Source organism: Macaca mulatta, chromosome 16 (assembly GCF_049350105.2).
Source record: "Macaca mulatta isolate MMU2019108-1 chromosome 16, T2T-MMU8v2.0, whole genome shotgun sequence".
Classification (NCBI taxonomy): domain Eukaryota; kingdom Metazoa; phylum Chordata; class Mammalia; order Primates; family Cercopithecidae; genus Macaca; species Macaca mulatta.
In genome coordinates this window covers 8746786-8762606 of record NC_133421.1, presented here as the reverse complement: position 1 = coordinate 8762606, position 15821 = coordinate 8746786, and the positions used below count along the sequence as shown (strand labels likewise).

The 15821-nt window shown below is 51.1% G+C and overlaps 2 protein-coding genes across 4 annotated transcripts in view; one reads left to right on the top strand and one right to left on the bottom strand.

The window, feature by feature from the left end:
• The window catches only part of SLC2A4 (solute carrier family 2 member 4), a 26638-nt gene extending 13290 nt beyond the window's left edge, over positions 1-13348 (bottom strand). The window contains exon 1 of the mRNA XM_077970152.1: positions 13144-13348. The gene's annotated coding sequence lies outside the window, so the exon portion shown is untranslated. The remainder of the gene's footprint in view (positions 1-13143) is intronic.
• Positions 12684-15821, top strand: CLDN7 (claudin 7). 3 transcript variants are annotated; one of them, XM_001107265.5, is made up of 5 exons: positions 12684-12800; positions 13618-14135; positions 14969-15133; positions 15228-15312; positions 15418-15821. In XM_001107265.5, the coding sequence occupies exons 2-5, from the start codon at positions 13913-13915 to the stop codon at positions 15578-15580; spliced, it is 636 nt and encodes a 211-aa protein (XP_001107265.1). In that variant the 5' UTR covers positions 12684-12800; positions 13618-13912; the 3' UTR covers positions 15581-15821. The 3 variants fall into 3 exon arrangements, with proteins under 3 accessions (XP_001107265.1, XP_077826302.1, XP_077826303.1); XM_077970176.1 differs by lacking the exon at positions 12684-12800 and adding an exon at positions 12874-13350; XM_077970177.1 differs by lacking the exons at positions 12684-12800; positions 15228-15312 and having other exon boundaries at positions 13483-14135.

The window sequence follows — 15821 nt, the reverse complement described above, 5'->3', positions numbered from 1 at the left end:
ACGCCCAGCAAATTTTTGTATTTTTTTTTTTTTGTAGAGATAGGGTTTCCCTGTGTTGCCCAGGCCGGCCTAAAACTCTTGGGCTCAAGTATCCACCCACCTTGGCCTCCCAGAGTGCTGAGATTACAGGCATGAGCCACTGTGCCTGGCCTTGTTTTTTCTTTTTTTTTTTCTTAACATTTTCTGGTTGGTTATTTCTGGTGCAGTAAAATACTGGTGGTTTTTTTGTTTATTTGTTTTATAGGTTAATTTTGTACACAACAACCTTTATGAATACCCTTGTTGGTTCTACAGTCTTTCTGTTGATTTTATTGTATTTATTTATTTTAAGACGGAGTTTCAATCATTACGCAGGCTAGGGTGCAATGGCGCTATCTCAGCTCACTGCAACCTCTGCCTCTGGGGTTCAAGCAATTCTCCTGTCTCAATCTCCTGAGTAACTGGGATTACAGGCATGCACCACCATTCCTGGCTAATTTTGTATTTTTAGTAGAGGTGGGGTTTCTTCAAGTTGGTTAGGCTGGTCTCGAACTCCAGACATCAGGTGATCCACCTGCCTTAGCCTCCCAAAGTGCTGGGATTACAGGCGTGAGCTACTGCGACTGGTGATTTTATTGGTTTTTCTAAGTAGATGATTATACTACCTGCAAATAATCAGGGTTTTTGTTTTGTTTTGTTTTGTTGTTTTTTTGAGACGGAGTCTTGCTCTGTTGCCCAGGCTGGAGTGCAGTGGCGTGATCTTGGCTCACTGTGACCTCTATCTTCCAGGTTCAAGTGATTCTTCTGCCTCAGCCTCGCAAGCAGCTGGGATTACAGGTGTGAGCTACCACCTGCAGCTAATTTTTGTATTTTTAGTAGAGATGGGTTCACCACGTTGGCCAGGCTGGTCTCGAACTCCTCACCTGTTGATCCACCCACCTCGGCCTCCCAAAGTGCTGGGATTAGCCATGAGCTACTGCGTCCGGCAAATAATCAGTTTTATGTTTTCCTTTCCTATCTTTGCACTACTTGTTTCTTTTATTTTCTTGTAGTACTGCTCAAGACCTCCAGGATTTTGTAAAATAAGGGTGGTAACAGTGGACATCTTTGTTTTTTTCCTCAATAATAAAAGAGATCAGTCTAACATTATTCCTTAAGTATAAGAATTTCCTACCTAAACTTTGTGTGCTAAGGGTTTTTATGATAAGCAGATATTGAACCTCATCAAATCCCCTTTAAAATTCTCATTTGAAATAGCCATATGATTTTTTTTCTTTTTTTCTTTTTTCTGCTTTTTTGGTTTTTTTTTTTTTGAGATGAAGTCTCACTCTGTCACCCAGGCTGGAGTGCAGTGGCGTGATCTCGGCTCACTGCAAGCTCCGTCTCCTGGGTTCAAGTGTTTCTCCTGCCTCAGCCTCCCAAGTAGCTGGGACTACAGGTGTGTGCCACCACCCCTGGCTAATTTTTTGTATTTTTAGTAGAGATGGGGTTTCGCCATGTTAGCCAGGATGGTCTCAATCTCCTGACCTCGTGATTCACCCACCTTGGCCTCCCAAAGTGCTGGGATTACAGGCAAGAGCCACTGTGTCCTGCTGATTTTTTTCCTTTAGTCTATTATTTGATAAACTACAATGATGGATTTTGTAATTTTTTTGTTTTGTTTTTTTTAGACAAAATCTTGCTGTGTCACCCAGGCTGGGGTGCAGTGGCACCATCTCGCCTCACTGCAACCTCTGCCTCTCAGGTTCAAGCGATTCTCCCGTCTCAGCCTCCTGAATAGCTGGGACTACAGGTGTGTGTCACCACGCCTGGCTAATTTTTTTTTTTTTTTTTTTTTTTTTGAGACGGAGTCTCGCTATGTCGCCCAGGGTGGAGTGCAGTGGCCGGATCTCAGCTCACTGCAAGCTCCGCCTCCCGGGTTTTTACGCCATTCTCCTGCCTCAGCCTCCCGAGTAGCCGGGACTACAGGCGCCCACCACCTCGCCCGGCTAGTTTTTTTTTTGTATTTTTTAGTAGAGACGGGGTTTCACCGTGTTAGCCAGGATGGTCTCGAACTCCTGACCTCGTGATCCGCCCGTCTCGGCCTCCCAAAGTGCTGGGATTACAGGCTTGAGCCACCGCGCCCGGCTGCTAATTTTTTTTTTTGTGAGACAGAGTCTCGCTCTTTCGCCCAGGGTGGAGTGCAGTGGTGCTATCTCGGCTCACTGCAAGCTCTGCCTCCCAGGTTCATGCCATTCTCCTGCCTCAGCCTCCCGAGTAGCTGGGACTACAGGCGCCCGCCACCACACCTAGCTAATTTTTTGTATTTTTAGTAGAGACAGGGTTTCATCGTGTTAGCCAGGATGGTCTCGATCTCCTGACCTCGTGATCCACCTGCCTTGGCCTCCCAAAGTGCTGGGATTACAGGCGTGAGCCACCGTGCCCGGCTGAATTATTTGATATTTTTAGTAGAGGCGGGGTTTCACCATGTTGGTCAGGCTGGTTTTGACCTCCTGGCCTCATGTGTTCTGCCCATCTCAGCCTCCCAAAGTGCTGGGATTGCAGGTGTGAGCCACTGCTCCCAGCCTAGTTAAGTAATATTTTATTAAAGACTTTTGGGTCTATATTCATAGATTAAACGGGCCTAAAATTCATTTCTTATATTATTCCTAACTGATTTCAGGGGCAAGATTACCCTAGCCTCATAAATGAGTTGGTCACTTTTTCACTTCTTTCCCAAATCTGTATCTCAAATATTTACTCCAGAATGAACCGTAGTGGAACACTTAGCCCAGCCTCTTGTTTCCCAAGTAGGCAAAAACATTATCACTCCTATTCGATAGATGAGATGGTCAAAGCCCAAGGATGAAGTCCTGAAGGAAGCAGAATTAGAACCTGGAATATTCCATCTGCCTTAAATCTAATCAGTGACCAATTACTTTATAAATAATGCTGCAAGTTTCCAAAGTTAATTTATGTATCAGTTTTCAGAACTCAGAACATTTTCCTGTAGAAACAAACAAGTTGGTTGGGTTTTCATACGAGGTTGTTTAACTCATAATGTCATCATCTACCATCCCATACTGTTGTGTATATCCCCTAATATCACCCAATCTTCCAACCAGACTTGACTTTTCAAACTTTTCCATTGTTACCTCTGGACTCAATGTCTGTCATCATCCTTGTAAGTCCATCCTCTTCTCTGAACCTCCCTTTCCTAGACCTTACTGGAACCTGGCGTCTGGAGGGCACACTTCCCTGGCAACCCTCTTTACAGAGACTTGTTCATTGGTCTTTGCATATTGCAGAGTCAAGTATGAGTATTGCTCCCTAGTGCTGCGTCTAGACCCTTTTTTTTTGTTTGATTTTTGAGATGGAGTCTCGCTCTGTCACCCCGGCTGGAGTACAGTAGTGCAATCTTGGCTCACTGCAACCTCCGCCTCCCGGGTTCAAATGATTCTCCTGCCTCAGCCTCCTGAGTAGCTGGGATTACAAACGTGCACGACTATGCCCAGCTAATTTTTGTATTTTTAGTAGAGACGGGGTTTCACCATGTTGATCAGGCTGGTCTCGAACTCCTGACCTCGTGATCTGCCTGCCTCGGCCTCCCAAAGTGCTGGGATTATAGGCGTGAGCCACTGCGCCCGGCCTTAGACCCTTATTCTTTCTTCATCTTTCAAAATCCTCTGCTCTTTGAAATTAATGTCTCAAACTATATGATCTGCTGCCTCTACTTGTTGCGAGGGTCTTCAAACCTGGTTGTTCCGCCACATTCACTGATAATGTTAGCACCTGTGGCTCATCCTCTTCCTCTTTTCACCTATTTTCCTCACATCATCGTTGATAACTTCAGAATCCATCAGGGCAATCCATCGTGGCCTCTCCGCTCCTCAGTCTCTTCTCCAGTGATCTTCCTCTTCAGCCCATCCTCAGACCTCTACCCTAGGCTTTGTTATCTCTAAAAACAAACTCTCCCAATTTTTTTTTTTTTTGAGATGGAGTCTCACTCTGTTGCCCAGGCTGGAGTGCAATGGCACCATCTCGGCTCACTGCAACCTCTGCCTCCTGGGTTCAAGCGAATCTCCTGCCTCAACCTCCTGAGTAGCTGGGATTACAGGTGTGCACCACCATGCCCGGCTAATTTTTGTGTTTTTAGTAGAGACAGGGTTTCACCATGTTGGCCAGTTTGGTCACGAACCCTGGAACTCAAGTGATCCGCCAACCTTGGCCTTCTAAAGTGCTGGGAATTTCTCTCTTGTTGCTCAGGTTAGAGTGCGGTGGCATGATCTCGGCTCACTGCAACCTCTGCCTCTGGGGTTCAAGCGATTCTCAGTCGCCCGAGTAGCGGAGATTATAGGCACCCACCACCATGCCTGGCTAATTTTTTTATTTTTAGCAGAGATAGGTTTCACCATGTTGCCCAGGCTGGTCTCGAATTCCTGACCTCAAGCTATCTGTCGGCCTTGGCCTCCCAAAATGCTGGGATTACGGACATGAGCTGCCATGCCTAGCAACAATTTTTTTCTTTTGTTTTGAGACAGAGTCTTGCTGTGTTGCCCAGGCAGGAGTGCAGTGGTGTGATCTCAGTTCACTGCAATTTCTGCTTCCTGGATTCAAGCAGTTCTCATGGCTCAACCTCCCAAGAAGCTGGGATTACGCCTGGCTTTTTTTTTGAGACCGAGTCTTGCTCTGTCACCCAAGCTGGAGTGCAGTAGCATGATCTCGGCTCTCTGCAGGCCTCCGACACCTGGCCAATTTTTGTATTTTTAGTAGAGATGGGGTTTTGCCATGTTAACAAGTCAGGCTGGTCTCAAGCCTCAAGCAATCTGCTTGGCCTCAAGTGATCTGCTTGCTTCGGCCTCCCAAAGTGCTAAGATTATAGGCATGAGCCACTGTGCCTGGCCTTCTTCCAATTTTTTAGATTCAAGCCAGGAATGTTTCATAATCATTTCTGGCCTTCTAGTTCATTTACTCACATATTCTCACTTCTTTTTTTTTTTTTTTTTTGCTTTTTAAAAAATTTTATTTATTTATTTATTGAGACAGAGTTTCACTCTGTTGCCCAGTGGCGCAATCTCTGCTCACTGCAAGCTCCGCCTCCCGGGTTCATGCCATTCTCCTGCCTCAGCCTCCCGAGTAGCTGGGACTACAGGAACCTGCCACCATGCCCGGCTAATTTTCTTTGTATTTTTAGTAGAGACAGGGTTTCACCATGTTAGCCAGGATGGTCTTGATCTCCTGACCTCGTGATCTGTCCGCCTCAACCTCTCAAAGTGCTGGGATTACAGGCATGAGCCACCACGCCCAGCCCTTTCTCTCTCTCTCTCTATTTTTTCTTTCTTTTTTTTTTTTTTTTTGAGACGCAGTCTTGCTCTGTCGCCCGGGCTGGAGTGCAGTGGCGCCATCTTGGCTCACTGCAAGCTCTGTCTCCCGGGTTCATGCCATTCTCCTGCCTCAGCCTCCTGAGTAGCTGGGATTACAGGTGCCCACCACCATGCCCAGCTAATTTTTTTGTATTTTTAGTATAGATGGGGTTTCACCGTGTTAGCCAGGATGGTCTTGATCTCCTGACCTTGTGATCTGCCCGCCTCGGCCTCTCAAAGTGCTGGATTACAGGCTTGAGCCACCGCACCCGGCCCTTTCTTTTCTGTTTTTGAGACAGGGTCTCCCTCTGTTGCCCAGGCTGGAGTGCAGTGGTATGATCATGGCTCACAGTAGCCTCGACCTCCTAGACTTAAGTGATCCTCCCACTGCAGCCTCTCAAGTGAGTAGCTAGGACTACAGGTGCCAGCCACCATGCCTGGGTAACTTTTTGCTATTGTATTTTTTTGGTAGAGATGAGTTTTGCCATGTTGCCCAGGCTGGTCTCCAACTCCTGAGCTCATGTGATCCACCTACCTCAGCCTCCCTAAGTGTTGGGATTACAGACATGAGCCACCATGTCCAGCCTCATGTATCCTCACTTCCTTCACCTCAGGGGACCTCTAAACCATTGACCCTACCAGTTTTTCACTATCCATCAACTCTTTTGTGTTTGCTCTCCCTCTTACCCAATTTATATATATAATCTAACACAATCACTCTCATGAAAATATTATAAAACTCCTTCTTCCTCTTTTTAGTAACACCCAACTCTAGTTAATTTCAACTATTCATCTACTTGGATCCTTTTTTTTTACTTTTTTTTTTTTTGACGGAGTTTCAGTCTTGTTGCCCAGGCTGGAGTGCAATGGTGAGACCTCGGCTCACTGTAACCTCTGCCTCCCAGCTTCAAGCGATTCTCCTGCTTCAGCCTCCCAAGTAGCTGGGATTGCAGGAATGCGTCAACACGCCCGGTTAATTTTGTATTCCTAGTAGAGACAGGGTTTCTCCATGTTGGTCAGGCTGGTCTCAAATTCCTGACCTCAGGTGATCCGCCCGCCTCAGCCTCCCAAAGTGCTGGGATTACAGGCGTGAACCACCGCGTCTGGTCCCTACTTGGATCCTGTTATCCAACTACTTACTTCAAGGCCATTAGAGGAAAAAAATCCACAATGATGCTCACCAGTCACACTTTACTGGGACCCATTTTGCTCCTCTCCTCCCTGGGACATTTGGCAATATCTGGAGACATTTTTGTCACACTTAGGTGCAGGGGAGGGTGTATCTAATTGGTAGAAGTCAGAGATGCTCCTAAATATCCTATAATATGCAGGACAACAAAAAATTAGCCCAAAATGGCAATAGAGATAGCAGGGAGAAAAAATGTTGACAGTGTCAAAGTTGAGAAATTCTGCTTTAAATTAATTAGTATGAGTCTCAAAGGGGCAATCCATACAAGGCCTTTGCACTTGCTGTTCCTTCTGCCTATAATATGGTTCCCTCGTGGCTTACTATTATTATTTTCTGTTTTTTTGAGATGGAGTTTTGCTCTTGTCACCCAGGTTGGAGTGCAATGGCACGATCTCGGCTCACTGCAACCTCTGCCTCCCAGGTTCAAGCGATTCTCCTGCCTCAGCCTCCTGAGTAGCTGGGATTACAGGCACACACCATCATGCCTGGCTAATTTTTAACAATATTTTTAGTAGAGATGGGTTTTCACCATGTTGGCCAGGCTGGTCTTGAACTCCTGACCTCAGGTGAACCACCTGCCTCAGCCTCCCAAAGTGCCGGGATTACAGGCATGAGCCATTGCGCCCAGCCGCTGGCTTATTATTTAACAGTCATTTCCTCAAAAAGTTCTCCCTGACCTCATCCTAGAGTAGATTGAACCTCATCACATTACACTGCTTTATTGCCTTCAAAACATGCACTGTTTTGTTTATGTCTTTATTGTCTGCTTCTTCCTTCTAGAAAATAAGTTGCATGAGTTCAGTATCCTTATCTGTTTTGTTTCCTGCTGTATTGCCAGGGTCAACTATAGTGACTGATCCTTTTTTTTTTTTTTTTCCAGACGAAGTCTTGCTCTTGTCCCCCAGGCTAGAGTGCAATGGCGCAATCTTGGCTCATTGCAACATCTGCCTCCCGGGTTCAAGCAATTCTCCTGCTTTAGCCTCTCGAGTAGCTAGGATTACAGGCACCCACCAGCATGCCTGGCTAAATTTTGTATTTTAAGTAGAGACGGGGTTTCACCATGTTGGCCAGGCTGGTCTTGAACTCCTGACCTCCCAAAGTGCTGGGATTACAGGCATGAGCCACTGCACCTGGCTTTTTTTTTTTTTTTAATCGAGACAGAGTCTTGCTGTTGTCCAGGCTGGAGTGCAATGGCGCGATCTCGGCTCACTGCAACCTTGCAACCTCCACCTCCTGGGTTCAAGCAATTATCTTGCCTCAGTCTCCAGAGTAGCTGGGACTACAGGCACGTGTCGCCACGACCAGCTAATTTTTTGTATCTTTAGTGAGACGGGGTTTCACCATGTTGGCCAGGCTGTTCTCGCACTCCTGACCTCATGATCTGCCTGCCTCAGCCTCCCAAAGTGCTGGGATTACAGGTGTGAGCCACCTTGCCTGGCCCCCACCCCTTTTTTTTGAGATGGAGTCTCACTCTGTTGCCCAGGCTGGAGTGCAGTGATGTGATCTCAGCTCACTGCAACCTGTGCCTCCCAGATTCAAGTGATTCTCCTGCTTCAGCCTCCTGAGTAGCTGCGATTACAGGCCCCTGCCACCAGCTAATTTTTTGTATTTCTAGTAGATAGGGTTTCACAATGTTGGCTAGGCTGGTCTCTAACTCCTGACCTCGTGATCTTCCTGCCTCTGCCTCCCAAAGCGCTGGGATTACAGGCATGAGCCACCATGCCTGGCCACACCTTTTTTTTTTTTTGAGATAGAATCTCCCTCTGTTGCCCAGGCTGGGGTGCAGTGGCATGATCATAGCTCACTGCAGCCTCGAACTTATAGGCTTAAGCGATCTTCTCACCTCAGCTTCCTGGGTAGCTGGGACTACAGACATAACCACTGTGCCTGGCCATGTTTGGCACATTATAGACACTTAGGAAATATTTGTTGAGGGTTGGGTGCGGTAGCTCACGCCTGTAGTCCCAGCTATTTTCCCTCCTAGAATTTTGGGAGGCCAAGGTGGGCGGATGACCTGAGGTCAGGAGTCCGAGAACAGCCTGGCCAACATGGTGAAACCCCATCTCTACTAAAAATATTTTAAAAATTAGCTGGACATGGTGGCGCATGCCTGTAATCCCAGCTACTTGGGAAGCTGAGGCACAAGAATTGCTTGAACCTGAGAGGCAGAGGTTGTGATGAGCCAAGATCGCCACTGCGTTCCAGCCTGGGTGACAGAGCAAGACTGTCTCAAAAAAAAAAAAAAAAAAAAGAGAAAGAAAGAAAAAAAAGAAAAAAGAGGCCGGGCGCGGTGGCTCACGCCTGTAATCCCAGCACTTTGGGAGGCCGAGGCGGGTGGGTCACGAGGTCAGGAGATCGAGACCATCCTGGCTAACACGGTGAAACCCCGTCTCTACTAAAAATACAAAAAATCAGCCGGGCGTGGTGGCGGGCGCCTGTAGTCCCAGCTGCTCGGGAGGCTGAGGCAGGAGAATGGCGTGAACCCGGGAGGCGGAGCTTGCAGTGAGCCGAGATCGTGCCACCGCACTCCAACCTGGGCGACAAAGTGAGACTCCGTCTCAGAAAAAAAAAAAAGAAAGAAAAAAGAAAATATTTGTTGAACAGTGAATGAAAATATTATTTATTTGCAATTTATTCATTCATCAAATATTTACTGGTGATAAAACCCAGACAAATCTCTACCCTCTTGGACCATACAGTACAGTGGGGTTGGGGTTATTGATACTGAATAAATAAGCACATAAAGTAAATATAGTATTTTCCAACTGCGAAAAGAGCTTTGGCCGGGCGCGGTGGCTCACGCCTGTAATCCCAGCACTTTGGGAGGCCGAGGCGGGCGGATCACGAGGTCAGGAGATCGAGACCATCCTGGCTAACACGGTGAAACCCCATCTCTACTAAAAATGCAAAAAATTAGCCGGGCGAGGCGGCGGGTGCCTGTAGTCCCAGCTACTCGGGAGGCTGAGGCAGGAGAATGGCGTGAACCCGGGAGGCGGAGCTTGCAGTGAGCCGAGATAGCGCCATTGCACTCCAGCCTGGGCGACTAAGCGAGACTCTGTCTCAAAAAAAAAAAGAAAAGAGCTTTGAAAGCAAAGTACTGGCAGCTGTGAGAGTACTATGCAGATGATCTGACTCCGTTTGGGGTGGGGTGGTCAGGCCAGGCTTTCTAAAAGAAGTGATATTTGAGGGATAGCTGAAGGATGAGTTGGTTAGCTGGATAGAGGAAGGTGGGTGGGAGTGGATGGAGAAGAGCTTCCAGACCCAGAGAACAGACTGTACAAAGGCAATTCAGTCGGCAGGAACAGAGAGAAGTGTGGTTGAGGCCGTCAGGTCAGCCATGGTGTGGCACTTACTGGCGAGAACACGAGTGTCAGTGAAAGATTTTAAACAGGAAATGACAAAGCTCTGAGTGGGTAAGAAGCGGTCACTCCAGAGAATAGAGTTTAAAAGGATCAGTGTGGAAGCAGGGAGATTAGTTTGGAGGCAGTTGCCGTGTCCAGCCTTGGGCTGGTGTAGGGTGGCGGCAGTGAGTTTGGAGAGAAGCCGCGTATAGTGATGACAAACATTTTCCTTAGAGCTCAAAGGAAAATGTTCAAGAAAATCTCAGCTGGTCTGAAGGTAGTGAATTATTTCAATTGATTGTTCACAATCAGTTACAGATGGAACTTCTTTTTCTACTCTCATCCCCTTCTCACTACTGCACCTGACTAGTCTTTTAAAATTAAAAAAAAAAAAAAGGCTGGGTGTGGTGGCTCACACATGTAATCCCAGCACTTTGGGAGACTGAGATGGGCAGATCACGAGGTCAGGAGATCAAGACCATCCTGGCTAACATGGTGAAACCCCGTCTCCACTAAAAAAATACAAAAAAATTAGCCGGGTGTGGTGGCGGTTGCCTGTAATCCCAGCTACTCAGCAGGCTGAGGCAGGAGAATGGCGTGAACTCAGGAGGCGGAGCTTGCAGTGAGCCAAGATGGAGCCATTGCACTCCAGCCTGGGGGACAGAGTAAGACTCCATCTCAAAAAAAAAAAAAAGGAAAGTCGGTTGCAGTAGCTCATGCCTGTAGTCCCAGCACTCTGGAGGCTGAGGCAGACAGATCACTTGAGGTCAGGAATTTGAGACCAGCCTGGCCAACATGGTGAAACCTCGTCTCTACTAAAAATACAAAAAATTAGCTGGGCGTGGTGATGCGCGCGTGTAATCCCAGCTACTCGGGAGGGTGAGGCAGGAGAATTGCTTGAATCCCAGAGGCAGAGGTTGCAGTGAACCAAGATCACGCCACTGCACTCCAGCTTGGGTGACAGAGCAAGACCCTGTTTCAAAAAACAAACAATGCCAGAACAATGATGACACACGACTGTAACTGCAGCTATTTGTTGGCGGGGGCCGGGGGGAACATTCTTTGAGCCCAGGAGTTCAAGGCTGCAGTGAGCTGTAATTGCACCACTGCACTCTAGCCTGGGCGACTGAGTGAGACCCTGTCTCTAGGGTACATGAATCCAGAAAAGTCCATTAATCCAAAAATACAACAATAAAAATGAATAACAAAGAGTTCATGGCTGGGAGTGGTGGCTCACGCCTGTAATTCCAGCACTTTGGGAGGTCGAGGTGGGTTGGGATCACCTGATGTCAGGAATTCGAGATTGGCCTGGCCAACATGGTGAAACCCCGTCTCTACTAAAAATACAAAAACTGGCTGGGCACGGTGGCTCACGCCTGTAATCCCAACATTTTGGGAGGTCGAGGCAGGTGGATCACGAGATCAGGAGATCGAGACCATCCTGGCTAACACAGTGAAACCCCGTCTCTACTAAAAACACAAAAAATTAGCCGGGCATGCTGGCAGGTGCCTGTAGTCCCAGCTACTCGGGAGGCTGAGGCAGGAGAATGGCGTGAACCTGGGAGGCGGAGATTGCAGTGAGCCAAGTTCTCGCCACTGCACTCCAGTGTGGGAGACAGCGAGACTCCGTGTCAAAAAAAAAAAAAAAAAATTAGCCGGGCGTGGTGGTGAGCACCTGTACCCCCAGCTACTTGGGAGGCTGAGGCAGGAGAATCACTTGAACCCAAGAGGTGGAGGTTGCAGTGAGACGAGATCACGCCATTGCACTCCTGCCTGGGTGACAAGAGCAAAACTCTGTCTCAAAAAAAAAAAAAAAAAAAAAGAGTTCATGAAAGTCTTCATTTTATACAAAAGCAGGTCAATTAGCTTAGCGTAAGGGAGCCTTTAATATGTTTAGCGAATAAATGAAGGAAGGAGAGAAATGTTTGAGAGGGCAAAAAAAGATAAAAAAACGTGAGAGAGTTGAGGTAAAAAAACGGAGAGAGGAAAATGAAATGAGACAGAGCCAGAATAAACAGGGTATGTGAGAATCTGAGAAGTATGAGGAGGTTGGAGGGTAGTAGGAAGATTGGGAGGAAACTGGGCAGGGTGGGTGGGGAAAGTGCAGTGTGCACCTAAGAAGGGGAAAGAAAGAGTAATTGCTGATGCTGGGTTCCAAGGAGACTGGAGACAAGGCGCAAAGGTAAACGAAAAGACAAGGAGTGGGCTGGGTGCGGTGGCTCACGCCTGTAATCCTGCACTTTAGGAGGCGGGGGTGGGGGGATTGCTTGAGTTCAGGTGTTCGAGAGCAGCCTGAGCAACACGGTGAAACCCCTTCTCCACCAAAAATACAAAAACTTTAGCTGGGCGTGGTGGTGTGCACCTGCGGTCCCAGCTACTGGGGACGCTGAGGCGAGGTGATCGCTTGAGCCCGGGAGGCGAGGCTGCAGTGAGCTGAGATTTGCACCTCTGCACTCCAGCCTGGGTAACACAGACCCCTCCCCTCTCAAACAAACAAACAAACAAAAAAGACAAGGAGTAAAATAGGGAGCTCCAAAGCAGGAAAGGCAGGAAGGGGAGATGACCAAAGATGAAGGAGGAAGGAGCAAAAGGCTGGAAGGGGTGCCAGGAGGAAGGAGGGAGCAACGCTTTGGGGAGACAGAGCAAAACTGCAGGGTGAGGGACCATGGACGACCACCTTAGAGAGCCAGATTATAGGGAGGACGGAACAGTGAGGGCGTGAGGGTGTGCACAGCAATAGGCAGTGCTCGGGAGGGAAAGAGAAACGGGCGAGTGTGGGGGAGGGATGGGAAAGGTGGAGGATAGGTCTGAAAAGACTCTAAGGGAGGGGAACGATGGGTGTGGCCAAGACTCTGACCCAGCCCTCACCCCGCTCCCCACCCTCGGCCGGCTTTCGGTCCCAGTGGTTTCTTCCTCCAGTTAGGATCCTTGATGCCGGAGGGGCTAGTGGTAGGTGGGGAGGTTGAGTGCAAAGGGTTCAGGCTGTAAGTCATGTCGGGTTGGAATGGGGGCACAGGCAGGTGGGGCTGTTGGGGAGCCACGCTCAGAAGCCGGGTGTCTGTAGCAGAGCCAGAGAACCGGGACCGTGAAGCGGGTGCTGAAGGGGGCGACTCTCAGGGATCGGGCCAGGGTCCCCGAAGGTGGGATCGACTAGGGTAGGAGACAGAAAAAAAAGGAGAGCAGCGGGTGGGGGCGAAAGCAGGGCCGGGGAGAGAGCACTTTGGACAGAACCCGGCGGGGAAAGGGCGGCGCCGAGGCTGGTCAGGGGCGCCCCGCAGCGTCCCAGGCGCACCTGTTGGGAAGAAGGGAAGGGGCATCCCGGTGTTCGAGGGAAATCCAGTCCGGAGGGGCTGATTCGGAGCTTGGGACTCCCGGGGAGCCACCGCCTCCTCCCCAGCGGCGGTCAAAACCGGGCAAGCGAAGGGGCGTGACCCTGGTGCTCAGGTTTCTTCCTCCTCACCTGGGCAAGGAGGGGTGGGGGCCACGACTTCCGGTTCAGGTGAGTGTCCCTTCGATGACGTCAGGTCACCCTCGGCCGCCCCTCCGGTCCCGCCTTCCCCTCCCGCGCTCCCGGGGCCCGCGGGCCGCGCCCCCGACGCCCTACATATACTCAGGTGCGCCCCACCTGTCCGCCCGCACCTGCTGGCTCACCTCCGAGCCACCTCTGTTGCGCACCGCAGCCTCGGACTAACAGCCCAGGATACTTTGGGACTTGCCGGCGCCCAGAACCGCGCCCAGACGGCCCCTCCACCTTTTGTTTGGCTAGGGTCGCCGAGAGCGCCGGAGGGAACCGCCTGGCCTTCGGGGACCGCTTTTGTCTGGAATCACCCTCCCGGCGTATCCTATTCCCTCTGCTGCGAGGCCTTCGCTTCACTGGAGGGGTCGATTTGTGTGTACTTCGGTGACAAGATTTGCATTCACCTGACCCAAACTCTTTTTGTCTCTTCGGGTGACCGGAAAACTCTACCTCAAGTTTTCTTTCGTGGGGCTGCCCCCCAAGTGTCGTTTGTTTTACTGTAGGGTCTCCCGCCCGGCGCCCCCAGTGTTTTCTGAGGGCGGAAATGGCCAATTCGGGCCTGCAGTTGCTGGGCTTCTCCATGGCCCTGCTGGGCTGGGTGGGTCTGGTGGCCTGCACCGCCATCCCGCAGTGGCAGATGAGCTCCTATGCGGGCGACAACATCATCACGGCCCAGGCCATGTACAAGGGGCTGTGGATGGACTGCGTCACGCAGAGCACGGGGATGATGAGCTGCAAAATGTACGACTCGGTGCTCGCCCTGCCCGGTAAGGCCGCGGGACCGACGGGGCGGACGCGCCCCGGACCGAGGTGGCGGGGTGGCGCGCGTGGGAGAGCCGAAGCCCCACGCTGGGCGCCCTGGGTTGCCGGGGAGCTGCAGGACGAGGAAGTGGTCGGGTGGGGGCGGCGAGGCTGGGCGGGGGCGGGCCGGGGTTCTGGCGGCTGCACGTCGGCGCGCACCTCGGTCGCCCACGGTCCTCTTCCGCCCCCCAACCCAGCCTAGTCCCTGGCTCCGAGCAGCGGTTCTTAGGACGGAGCCGTCCCCTCCCCAATCCCTGGGCAGGCCACGGACTCCGTCATCTCCCGCACTTTTCTCAGACAGAAACGACCCCGGGTCGCGGGGCACCGGGCGCGCCGAGGGCCGAAGGGCGGTGCGGCTGGTCACAGTGGGCCGCCGCCTGCGGCCTCTAATCTTATCGGCCGATTAGCCGAAGCCACAAACCCGGTGGCCTCGATAGCGGGCTCAGAGCAGGGCCGCCGGCTGGCATGTGCGCCGCGCGGGGCTCGGGCCACCGTCTCGGCTTCCTTTCGTTGCCCCTTTCACCCTTCCCCCTATACAGGGCAGTTTCACCGAAACCCCGGCGCCCCGGGCGGATCCTTGAGCGGAGAGGGCGGGGCGGGAGCAGGAAGGCCGCGCTGTTGGGATGGGCGGGGACCTGCCCGTTTGGCCCAGGCCTCGGACACCTGGGCGCCCCTGGCCCGCGGCAAAACACGGCGCCGGACAGACGGGGTCCAGGGGTTAGTGGGCGCGGTCGGCTGCACGAAGGCTGGAGCCACCTGCATTTCCAGCAATGACGGCGCCCTTTCCCCTCGCCCGCAGCGGCTATGCAGGCCACTCGAGCCCTAATGGTGGTCTCCCTGGTGCTGGGCTTCCTGGCCATGTTTGTGGCCACGATGGGCATGAAGTGCACACGCTGTGGGGGAGACGACAAAGTGAAGAAGGCCCGTATAGCCATGGGTGGAGGCATAATTTTCATCGTGGCAGGTGAGCCCCAGGGTTCTCCCATCTGGGAGGAGCGAGGCTGGGCAAGGTGCCCGTTTGGGGTCCCACTATACCGAAACCCTCATTCTCTCTCCAGGTCTTGCCGCCTTGATAGCTTGCTCCTGGTATGGCCATCAGATTGTCACAGACTTTTATAACCCCTTGATCCCTACCAACATTAAGTAAGTCTGGGAACCCTGCCTCCTAAGGGGACAGGTCTGGGGTCCCGGGATAGGGAGGAGGGCAGAGGCAGGTCAGGGTTTCTAACCACCCCTTTCTCTTCACAGGTATGAGTTTGGTCCTGCCATCTTTATTGGCTGGGCAGGGTCTGCCCTAGTCATCCTGGGAGGTGCACTGCTCTCCTGTTCCTGTCCTAGGAATGAGAGCAAGGCTGGGTACCATGCACCCCGCTCTTACCCTAAGTCCAACTCTTCCAAGGAGTATGTGTGACCTGGAATCTCCTGGCTCCAGCCTGACAGGCTGTGGGCGTGTCTAGATGCCTGAAAGGGCCTGGGGCTGAGCTCAGCCTGTGGGCAGGGTGCCGGACAAAGGCCTCCTGGTCACTCTGTCCCTGCACTCCATGTATAGTCCTCTTGGGTGGGGGGTGGGGGGTGGGGGGTGTTGGTGGGAGAGACAAAAAGAGGGAGTGTGTGCTTTTTGTACAGTAATAAAAAGTAAGTTTTGGGAAGCA

What these genes read in the sequence shown, in the direction of transcription:
- CLDN7 (XM_001107265.5), top strand. Translation starts at nt 13,913, where the DNA reads ATGGCCAATTCGGGCCTGCAGTTGCTGGGCTTCTCCATGGCCCTGCTG. An exon ending in CTCGGTGCTCGCCCTGCCCG is followed by an intron (nt 14,136 to 14,968) that starts GTAAGGCCGCGG and finishes CCTCGCCCGCAG; the next exon opens with CGGCTATGCAGGCCACTCGA. An exon ending in CATAATTTTCATCGTGGCAG is followed by an intron (nt 15,134 to 15,227) that starts GTGAGCCCCAGG and finishes TTCTCTCTCCAG; the next exon opens with GTCTTGCCGCCTTGATAGCT.